We start from the raw sequence: 12,417 nt of genomic DNA on the forward strand, positions 1-12,417 counted from the left end.
AGTGATAGAAACTACACAGGTAAGATGAAAAATACCCTGGATAGGATTTACAGCACAATGTACATTGCAGAAGAAAAGAGTAGGCACATTTCAGACACAGTAATAGAAACTATTCAAAATTAAATGCAGGAAAGAAGAAGGGAGAAAGGAGGGGAAAAAAAGTAGAGGGAATAAGAAAGAAGGGGAGGAGAGGAAAAGAGGAGGAGAGAGGAGGAAGAGAATGACAACACAGCAAAGTGGGCCGTGGAAAATTTCAAGCAGCCTAATACACAACAACAACAAGAACGCATAAGTGAACTGTGGGAAAATTTTAAGTAGTCTAATATACAAGTAATTGAAGATGCCAAAGGAGGGGAGGAAAAAAAATATTTGAAGAACTAATGGCCCCATATTTTTCCAAATTTTATGAAAATTATGAGTCCACAAATACAAGAAGCCCTATAAACTCTGAGCACAAGAAACACGAAGAAAATGATACCAGGGTGCATCATAATCAAATTGCTAAAATCTAACGAAAAAGAGAACATCCTAAAAAGTAGTGAGAGGAAAAGAAAACAAGTTACATCAGAGAAACAAAGCCAAGGATGACAGCAGATGTTTCAACAGAAACAATGCAAGCAAGAAGGCAATAGAACAGCTATGAAGTACTGAAAGAAAAATATTGTCAACCAAGAAACCTATACACAGAGAAAATACAATTCAAAATGAAGGCAAAATAAAGACTTTTCCAAGGCACACAACAGTGAAATTAATATGTCATGAAAAGATCAATACAGGAAATAAGTTTAAGGAAATTTTTCAGGCAGAAGGAAAATGACACCAGAAGGAAACATGGAAGTATATGTACCACTTTGAAGGTAACTACATGGGCAAATATATAAGATTAAAAAAAAAAATCATTGTTTAATTTTCATCAAAAGATAATTAAATGTTTAAACAAACATAACTATGGGTTTAAAACATATGTAAAAGTGAAATGTATGACAAATAATAGTACAAATAGTGGGAATAGAGAAATAGAAGTACACTATCATTAGGTTCTTATACATTATACAAAATGGTGTATCACTTAGGGGTAGACTGAATAAGTTAAAGATATATTGTAATAAATTTTAAAGCAGCCACTAAAATGAGAAAATAGCATTATGGCTTATAAGCCAGGAAATTATAAGATACCAAGAGTCGCAATGTAACTTGATCCAAGGATATTTTTCCCTTAATGAAAATGCTTGATACAATGCAGTATGTACTTTTTTTTTTTACCATCAAGTGAAAGGTTCATTTATTACAGCCTACTAAGAAGCATAATTAAGTCAGTGAAAAAAAATGACAAAAGCACTTACTGCCCAGACTGGGGATGTAAAGCCCAGAATTGCAACCTTAGCTCCATCAGCAACATAAGGAATAACATTTTCTCCCAGACGTGTATCTCTGAACAAGGCTCTCAGGATGTTTAAAGCATGAACCTAGAACAAATAGTTCAGTATTAGTTATGTGCTGAAAAACACAGTAACTATAAATCTGCACATATCCAATAGTGTGGCCTCTAAACAAAAAATTATAGAATTACAAGAACAACCATACCATCCACAAATGAACTCCCAATAACTGATAAACTAAAATTTTAAAAGTTAGTAAGATGTAAACAATCAACAAAAAGCTTGACCCAATGGAAATATGCAGAATCCAGCACCAAACTAATAGAAATAACACATTCTTTTCAAGCACACATGGAATATTTATTTATTCATTTTTCTTTTTGTATGCTATATGGTGGAGGTCGTTCTTTTTCCAAGTGAGTATCCCCTTATTGCAGCACCACTTGCTCAATTTCTGTTTATTTGATTTTTCATTTGTTTGTTTGGGAAGTGTATGTGCCGGGAATCAAACCCGAGTCTCCCACATGGCAGGTGAGAATTCTGCCACTGAACTACTCTTGTACCCCTGGCATGTTTCTTTTTAAAAATGACTTCAGCACTGGGCTGGAGGGGAAGCCTCCATAGATGTATAAAGTTCCTCATAATTTTCGCTTGTTGGAAGAACTTAAAGAAGGATAAAAAGGAGTAGGCGATGATACTGTCAGCTGGAGCCTGAAAGATGATGAAGATATGACATTTACAAAGTGGACAGGCATGATTATTGGGCCACCAAGGACAAATTACGAAACAGAATATATAGCCTGAAAGTAGAATGTGGACCTAAATACCCAGAAACTCCCTCATCAGTTAGAATTGTAACAAAAAATAATATGAATGGAATAAATAATTCCAGTGGAATGGTGGTAGCACAAAGCATACCAGTGTTAGCAAAATGGCGAAATTCATATAGCATTAAAGTTGTATCTCAAGAGCTAAGACATCTAGGGCGGGCCACGGGGCTCAGCAGGCAGACTTCTCGCCTGCCATTCCAGAGACCCTGGTTCAGTTTCTGGTAACCGCCCATGTAAAAAAAAAAAAAAAAAAGCTAAAACGTCTAATGATGCCCAAAGAAAATATGAAGCTTCCACAGCCACCAGAAGGACAAATATACAACAATTAATTTTAGTGGCTCTCAAATTTGTCTTAAATCAACAACCTTCTAATCATGTTAGTATCTTGATTAAGTATCACAACGCAAAATAGCCACACATTAAGTAAAAGGATCCCAGGTGGTAAACATCACCTGAACATTCGTAAGAATATATTAATATGTGTACACCCATTAAGTTTTCAGATAACAGGAGAAAAAATGTACAACAATTCTTTTTTTCTTTTATCAAGGTACTGTCATTTAAGCATAAACCTGGAATACTCAAAGTAGAATTCAAGTTTATAAGATGAAAACATGACAAGAAATGGGATATGTGTCTGAAAACTAATTTCAAGAAGCAAAAACATACATGGCATGCTTTATCCATTTATTTAATTAAAGAGCTGCAGTTTAAATTGTTTGAAGTATTAATTTTTGAAGTACTATGAGTGCTGACTACTAGCAGTATGAAAAATATGTTCATGATTGCTTTGATACCTGTATTTATAATAATTTATAGATAAATTCTACTAAACATTCAAACAACAGAGAATCCCAATCTTATATAAATTGTTTAAAGAAGAGAAAACTCCAAACGTATTTTATGAATCTAGTACAACCTGGTTATGAAAACAGGGTAAGTACAATTACTTTGGAAAAACGTTAGTAGCTACTAGAGCTACATACACACTAGGATCACTCCTAGCTATATTACTAGACAGAAAATGCATATATATGTTCAACATCAAGTATGTACAAGAATATTCTTAATAATTTCCATATTTAAAGCTACCCATATATTTATCAACAGTAGAATGGCCAAATATTGTACAATATAATACAGCAATGATAACAGATAAACTACAACTATATATGGCAATACAGTCAAATATCATAAACTATTTGGTTGACATATTGTATGTTTTCATATATGAAAGTCAAAAGCAGGTAAAACTAAAACAAAAGTTTTAGAAGTTAGGCTAGTTTTTACCCATGGCTGAGGGTGGTGAATGGGAGAGCACGAGGGGATTTTTGGTACTAGATAAATTCTGTTTCTTGCTCATTACACAAGTGTACTGACTTTGTGAAACTTTATAGAGGTACACATATGATTTGTATACTACTCAGAATGCATGCTATAATTCAATAAGAATATATACATTGAAAAAACAGGACAGCATGACAAAGGAAAACCACAGACTAATCACACTTATGAACTTACTGAAAATACACGAAAAACTTTTTTTTATTTTTTAAAGTGAGCCAAGCATGTACAAAAAAAAATAGAAAATTTCCTATCAAAGCTGGGTTCATTCTCAGTATGCAAATACAGTACTACATTAAAAAATATAACACACCATAGTTACAAATTCTAGAAGAAAACACATTTATCTCAATAAATGGAGAAAAACATTAAAGAAAATTCAATTTCCTTAATGAGATAAAGGGTAGATAACACTACAGCAAATATGAGAAACAACCTAAGGAAGCTTGCTATCTCCTTTTCTATGCACAATGTACTGGAAGTTCCAGCCAGCAGAATAAGATTTTTTTCTAATTTTTAAAAATAAAGTATAAAACAAAATTAGCATTATTTACAGAAGCTATTCTTATCTACAAAGAAAATCTACCCCAAATGTACAGACAAATCATTAGTTATATTAGAGCTGTTAAGGGAAGTTGCTGAATATAATAAAACAACATTAAAAAAATCAACTGCATGTATGTTACCAGAATAAAAATTTTGGAAGAAACCATAAAAATGTACAGTTCAAACAGTAAACACTAATGCAAACTATGAACTACAGTTAACAGTATAAATATAATAATATTGTTTCATCAATTGTAACAAACGTATCACACCAATGCAAAGCATTAATAATAGGGAAAACTGGGGCAGGGGAAGAGTTCTGAAACCAAATTAAAAAAGAATTTTTAAATTTCACATAAAAAAATTGCTTACATTCCTTATACCAGCAACAAACAATACATTTTTTAAAATACCAATCTGATAGAACAACCAGACAGAGCTTTCACAAATATATGGAGATTAAACAACACACTCTTAAATAATCAATGGGTCAAGGAAGAAATTGCTAGAGAAACTGGTAAATATCTAGAAACGAATGATAATGAGAATGCAACATATGAAAATTTACGGGATGTAGCAAACGCAGTGCTGAGAGGGAAATTTATTGCCATAAATGCCTATATTAAAGAACAAAAAAGAATGAGCAAATAGTTGAGGACTCAACTACTTATCTGGAGAATTTAGAAAAAGAACAGCAAACTAATCCTAAAGCAAATAAAAGAAGAGAAATTCAAAGATTAAAGCAGAGATAAACCAACTGGAAAACAATAAAACATTAGAAAAAAAAACAATAAAACCAAATTGGTTCTTTGAGAAGATTAATAAAATTGATGGACCACTAGCCAGACCAACAAATAAAAGAGAGAGAGGACAAAAGAAAAAAAAAATCAGAAATGAGAGGGAGATTGTTACCACAGATCATGAAGAAACTGTAAAAAATCATAACAGAATATTATGAACAGTTTCATGCCAACAAACTAGACAACTTGGATGAAATGGACAAATTCCAAGAAACACAAATTACCTATAATGACTAAAGAAGAAATGGAAGATCTCATCAAAACAATTACAAGTAAAAAGATGCAATCAGTCATTAAAGTTCTTTCTACAAAATAAAACCCAGGTTCAGAATGGCTTTACAGGGGAAATTCATCAAACATTCCAAAAAGAACTGACACCAATATTGCACAAATTCTTCCAAAAATTTGAGGTAAACAGAGTGCTACTTAACTCATTTTATGAAGCTATTATCACTCTGCTACCAAAACCAGATAAAGATGCAAGAACTGGGAAATGACAGACCTAAAATTCTTAACAAAATACTAGCAAATTGAACCCAATGACACATTAAAAGAATTATACGTCATGACCAAGTGGGGTTTATACCACGAAGGTAAGAACAGTTCAACACAAGAAAATCAATCAACTGATGCAGCATATTAACAAATCGAAAGGGAAAAATTACATATCGACTGATGGTGAAAAACCATTCAACAAAATACAACATCCTGGCCTGATAAAAACACTGAAAGGTAGGAATCGAAGGAAACTTTCTCAATATCATAAAGGGCATATATGAAAAACTCATAGCCAGCATCATACTTAACAGTGAGAGACTGAAAGCATTTCCCCATAAGTTTGGAAATGAGACAAGAATACCCATTGATACCGCTATTATTCAACATTGTACTAGAAATCATAGCTGGAGCAATTAGGAGAAAGAAAAAAAGACATCCAAATAGGAAAGGAAAAAGTAAAACTTTGATTATTTGCAGATGACATGATCCTATACTTAGAAAACTATGAGAAATCTACGACGAAGCAACTTGAACGAATAAACGAATTCAGCAAAGTGGCAGGATACAAGATTAATGTAAAAAATCAGTAATGTTTCTATGCATAAGCAATGACCTATCTGAAGAAACACTTAAGGAAAAAATTCCATTCAAAATACTGACCAAAAGAATCAGGTATCTATGCATAAGCCTAACCAGGAATATCAAGGCCTTGTACACAGAAAATTATAAAAAATTGTTAAAAGAAATAAAAAATGACATAAATAGAGGGAAGACATTCTATGCTCATGGACAGGAAGGTTGAATGTCATTAACATATCAATTCTACCCAAATTTATCTCTGTAGATTCAATGCATTACCAATAAAAATCCCAATATCCTATTCTGAAGACCTGGAAAAGCCGGTTATCAAATTTATTAGGTAGGGAAAGAGACCCTGAATAACTAAACATATCCTAAAAAAAGAGTAAAGTGGGAGGACTATCACTTTCTGACTTTAAAGCTTACCATTAAGCCACAGTGGTCAAAATAGCATGGTACTGGCACAAAGACAGAAGTATCAACCAATGGGGAGTGCAGAGGTAGATCAAGTATATGGACAACTGATCTTCAATAATGCCCCCAAATCTACAGAATAGTCATTCCAGAGTGAGAGAGAGAGAGAGAGAGAGAGAGAGAGAGAGAGAGAGAGAGAGAGAGAATGAGGACCCCTAACACCGTAATTTTTAAAAAAATTAATTCAAAATGGATTAAAGACCTAAACATAGGAGCCAGTACCATAAAACTTCTAGAAGAAAATGCAGGGAAACGTGTTCAAGATCTAATAATAGGAGGTAGCTTCTCAAACTTTACACCTACACCACAAGCAGTGAAAGAAAAAATAGACAAAAGGGAACTCTTTAGGATCAAGAGCTTCGCGCCTCAAAGGACTTTGTTTAAAAGGTGAAGAGACAGCCAATTCAATGGGAGAAAATATTTGGAAATCATATATTGGAATTTGATATCCTGTGTACATAAAGAAACTATACAGCTCAATATCAAGAGAACAAACAACCCAATTATAAAATGTGCAGAGGATATGAACTGAGATTTTTCTGAAGAGCAAATACAGATTGCTAAAAAGCACATGAAGAGATGCTCATTTTCATTAGCTATAAGGGAAATGAAATCAAGTTGACAATGAGGTAACACTGCACACCTATAAAAATGGCTATTATTAAAGTAAACAAATAGAAAACTACAAATGGCAGAGAGGATGTGGAGAAATAGGAACACTTATTAACTGAAAACTGTTCTGTAACTACGTATTTAAGTGGGCTTTCAAAATTATTGCTTTTTTTTCTTTGCTTTTATATATGTTATATTTTACAATAAAAAAGTTTTAAAAAGTACACATGAAATTCTAAAGTGAATACATTTTTAGATGCAATAGTAATATTAAAAAATATTTAAGTTGGATGTTTCATCAGAAATTTAAAATAGCTCATTTTGATCAAAATATATCAACTCAAGAAATCATTTATTTTGTAAACAGGACAGATAACAACAATAAAAATCGCAACAATCTTCGAATGTTTGTCCTATTTTCAAGAGTTCTATGAAAATGAATTGTACATATTTAGCAGTTTGTTGTTTTTTTTTTAGGTTTAAAAAGTACAGCAAAAATTTTAAACCATGGCCTTCCTACCAGAGTTTATGTACTTGCATTATTTATTACCTGGGGAACTGTGCTCTTGGAGTCATCTGTAGGCCCAGACAATGAGATTAACTCTCTCATTGTTATTTTCAGCAAATCCATTTTGCTCTTCTTTGATTCAGATGCCAACAATGCCTACAGAAAAACAAGGTGAAAATTAACAGGGCTATTCTTTTTTTTTTTTTTTTTTGCATGGGCAGGCACCAGGAATTGAACCTGGGTGTCCAGCATGGCAGGTGAGAACTCTGCCTGTTGAGCCACTATGGCCCACCCAGGGCTATTCTTTTATATACATCTATTTGCTGTTTTCCAGAATCAATCCCAAAATGCAAAAACCTTTTTATATAAGCATGTGGTGATAAGGCAAACAATGCAGTCTTAGGTAGGTTGCTTAACATCTGTAAAATTTAGATGATGAACGTGAAACTTTATGATTTCTAGGGCTATTTCCAGTTTGTTCATTGCGTTAATTACATAATTCTAAGCAGCTGAGAAACGGCTCTTGTTGAGAACTCTTTAAGGACCATAAATGTGTAGTAGATTTCATATACAATAATCAAAGCAGTTTTAGTAACAAATTTATAGACCAAGAAAATTAAAATTGTCTTTTCTTAAAAAACAAACAAGCAAAACCCATCTGGATTAAATTTTTCCTAAGATTTTTTAACTTCTCTGGGAACTGATCAGTTATTGAATTCTCCTTTGGTAAAGCATCTGTACCTGGAAGAACAATCAATCTGTAACATTCAAAACTCCATGGGATAAAAGGAAATACTACAGGGTAGGCAATGGAGGCTCAGTGGCAGAGTTCTGGCCTGCCACGCTGGAGACCCAGGTTCGAGTTTTTGAGCCTGCCCAAGTCAAAAAAACAAAAGGAAATACTACAAATTCCAAAACAGTCCTGTATTTGAACTTTTAAGGAGCAGTCTATTTACTTTGGGTCTAGCACTTTCCTATTATCCAATTAACATATATAAAACAAATAAAAAAAGGATACCAAAACCATCTAAGGTCATAAAAAGGACTGAAATATTCATACATGCTACAGAGGAACACTGAAAACATTATGCTAAGTAAAAAGAGCCAGTCACAAAAAAACCACATATTATATGATTCCATTTATATGAAATGTCCAAGATAGGCAAATCCACAGACAAAAAAATAGATTAATGGGTACCTAGGGTTCAGAATAGCCGAGGTTGGGGGAAGGGTTATTGACTGCGAGTGGGTATGAAATTCTTTGGGAGGTAACATTCTAAAATCAGGTTTTGGTGATGCTTACATTGCTCTGTGAATATTCTACAAACCAATTAATTGTACACTTTAAATGTACAGGATGTGAATTATATCAAAAGAAGCTGTTTAAAAAAAAGCACTTTAAGTCACATTCTAAGACTCCATTTGTCTGTATCTGCTTTTCATACACAGCTACTAGCACCCAAGGAACTTTCGATCTACCTATCTTCTTCTGAAGCACTTATAATCCATAAGGGAGGGGGCAAAAGGACACACAAGAAATGATTAGGTTTAAAATAAATTTCTACTAAGCATATATTATTTGCTTAAAGTCAAGTTTAAAAAAATATGTTTGTGCCTATCTACTCAAAAGTAGGCAGTTTTTCTCCATAGCTATTAAGAAGGAGGGATTTTCACCACAACATAGTATATAACTTCACTGGTAAGTTATACTAAAAGAAATATCGATTCTCTCTGGGCAGGTTGTTATAATTATTTAGACTTTCTTTAAATTTAAAAGAAAGCAGCATGTAGTTACTGCAGTGTCTTCTGAGAGCCATGACTTCATTTTCCTCAAAACACTGGACATAGTTATGATCCTCTTATGAAAGATGTGGCAAGAAAATACATCTCCTGTTTGCTCTACCACTATGACCAATATTTGTCATTAGTTGAAAAACTAATAAGGACACAGCTCAGAACACACCACAAGACCTTACTATTTGTTGCCTTACCATGTGTCCTCAGAAAGATGAATGAGGCATAAACACAGGAGGATAAGAACAAATTACAGGCAGAAAAATGAATCACACAGAACCAGGAGAGGTCAAAGCATACAGAAATTAATTTCTGAGTCATCAAAATCTGCCCAGGAACACTAATCCCAGATGATTTGGTGCTTCAAATCAGCAACCCTGCAATTGGTACCCATTACCATAAAAAAATCATGAAGGAGACCCACATGGAGATGAAACTTGCTTCAAGGGGCTGTTCTCTGAAGAAAAGGTTTGAACAAAGAGCAAAAGTTAGCAGAATCTTCCTCAGAGCCCCGGAAAATAGTTAAAGGGTTGCAGTAACAGGGTGAGTGTCAAATTAAGAAACCTCAGTTGTAAAGGCAGCTGTTTCTTTTAATCCCTATTCAGTATTGAATGTTTGAAAGTGTAAACAGATCATCTCCCTGGAGACGTGATTTAATTAAGAGTGGTTGTTAAACTGGATTAGCTGGAGGCATGTCACCACCCATTTGGGTGGGTCTTGATTAGTTTCTGAAGTCCTATAAAAGAGGAAACATTTTGGAGAAAAAGGGATTTCTTAGAGAGCAGAGAATGACCTAGCTATGAGAAGTGGAGCCCCTCAAGCCAGAGAGACCTTTGGAGATGAAGAAGGAAAATCCCTCCCTGGGAGCTTCATGAAACAGGAAGCTAGGAGAAGAGGCTAGCAGATAACACCACATTCACCATATGCCCTTCCAGGTGAGAGAGAAACCCTGTGTTCACCATGTGCCTTTCCAGATGAGAGAGAAACTCTGACTGTGTTCACCATGTGCCCTTCCACTTGAGAGAGAAACCCTGAACTTCATCAGCCTTCTTGAACCAAGGTATCTTTCCCTGGATGCCTTTGATTGGACATTTCTATAGACTTGTCTTAATTGGGACATCTTCTCAGTCTTAGAACTGTACACTCGCATCTTATTAAATTCTCCTTTTTAAAAGCCATCCGTTTCTGGTATATTCTGGTAGCTAAAAAACTAGAACACTTGCCCTCTCAGAACTTACCCCACAGGCAGAAGCAGCTTCTGGACAGCTGAAGCAGTATAAGAAATAACTAAGGAGAAGCAAACTTGGGCAAAGGATTATGTGCTTTAAGTCATAAAACAGAATACTCTGGAGAGGACGAAAGTCTATTTCTTAAGAAGTACACAGGGCATTCATTGTAAACGGGGGAATTCCTAAGGTCACCATCAAGCACAAGCCTAGAACAAGAATTTAGACTAAGAAAAGACAGAGAAGACACAGCACTTCACATTCACCTCAGGCTGATTGTGATAGGAGGGCTGAACTTTGAGTACCAACAAATGCAGAGCAAATTTGCGAAGACTGCTAAAAGTTTTTTCTGTTGTTGAATTATCTCTTTTTGCTAGGTGAAATCATACAGTGCATCTTTCCAATTTCAATGGAATGAAGGTACAAATCAATAAAAGAGAGAGAAATGGAAAGTTCACAAATATGTGAAGGGGCAGAAAAAATATTTGAGGAAATAATGGCTGACAACTTCCTAACACTCATGAAAGACATATCCAAGAAGCACAACCTCGAAGGACTTGCAGGGAAGATGGCAGTGTAGGGAGCTCCAGAACTCATTTCTTCTACCAAAACAACTATTAAACACACAGGAATTGTCTGAAACAATTACTCTGAAATTCCAGAAGCCAAAAGAACACTATACAGCATCTAGGGAAGAACAGAAAGAAGAGACTGATAAATCAGGGTAAAAAACTGGGTTTCAATTTGCTAATACTACTGTACTATAATATACCAGAAAGGGGTTGGCTTTTATAAAGGGGATTTATTAAGTTACAAGTTTACACTTCTAAGGCCATAAAAATGTCCAATCTAAGGCATCCAGAGAAAGATACATTTTTGAGTCACTAAAGGCCAATGTCTGTCACATGGGAAGGCATGTGGCTGGCATCTGCTGATCTCTGTTCCCAGTTCCAAAGCTTCTACAATCTGATTCCTGTGGCTTTCTCTTTAGGTGTCTGTGTGTCCTGCCTTAAATGCTCGGGGGCACAACTGTGGGTTCCATCTCTTAGCTTAGCATTTCATGGAATGGTACATGGCAATATCTGCTGGGCTCTGTTTCCTGTCTAGTTTCTGCTGTCTCTCCACCTCCTGGTGTCTCCTAGGGCTTCATCATTTCCAAACATCTGCATCTAAGCTTTCTCTGTTGGCACTACAAGCATCTCCAAATGTCTACTTCTATGTTGGCTCTGAAGCAACTGGCATCTCCTGAAGATTCTGCATTTCCAAACATCTGCATCTGTGTCTGCATCTGAGGTTTCTCCAAAATGTTTCCCCTTTTAAAGGATTCCAGTAAACTAATCAAGACCCACCTTGAATAGGCAAAGTCACATCTCCACCTAATCCAAAGGCCACACCCATAACTGAGTGGGTCACTCTCTATGGAAACAAATTAAGCAAAGGTTCCATTAGGTCTGGCCTCACAAGAGGATCCAGTCCCTGGCTAGCTCAAGGCTGATGAAAAGGGACATAAAAATCCTCTTTGTTGGGGACCAAAGGCTAACCTAAGATGACGATTGAGCCAACATGGCCACCCCGGCTGATACAATGGCATCTACATAGTACAACAAGGTTCTTCACGAAATAGGTTCCCGCCAGGACCTTCCCGCCGGCGCGAACTCCCCACCAACCATCTAACCAGCCCTTCCCGCCAGCGCGAACTCCCTCCTATCATAATGCTCCACATACCCTACTTCCCTCCCCAAGTCGGTATATATACACCCGGCTTGCTTAATAAAATTTGCAGCTTGATCAGAATCCTGTCTTGCTGTCCTTCTTGCGTCTCTCTGT

The 12,417-nt window shown here is 35.3% G+C and overlaps 1 protein-coding gene across 9 annotated transcripts in view; it reads right to left on the minus strand.

Moving 5' to 3' along the window:
* The window catches only part of THADA (THADA armadillo repeat containing), a 456,651-nt gene that overhangs the window by 316,643 nt on the left and 127,591 nt on the right, over positions 1–12,417 (minus strand). For 8 of the 9 annotated variants that reach the window (XM_077134100.1, XM_077134099.1, XM_077134098.1 and 5 more), the window contains exons 24-25: positions 7,613–7,726; positions 1,344–1,466 (exon numbers count right to left, since the gene is read on the minus strand). In XM_077134100.1, coding sequence (XP_076990215.1) covers positions 1,344–1,466; positions 7,613–7,726 — 237 coding nt within the window. Of the gene's footprint in view, positions 1–1,343; positions 1,467–7,612; positions 7,727–9,788; positions 9,822–12,417 lie in introns of those variants that run through there. The other variant, XM_077134104.1, reaches the window with a different exon arrangement.

Source organism: Tamandua tetradactyla, chromosome 17, assembly GCF_023851605.1.
Source record: "Tamandua tetradactyla isolate mTamTet1 chromosome 17, mTamTet1.pri, whole genome shotgun sequence".
Taxonomy (NCBI): domain Eukaryota; kingdom Metazoa; phylum Chordata; class Mammalia; order Pilosa; family Myrmecophagidae; genus Tamandua; species Tamandua tetradactyla.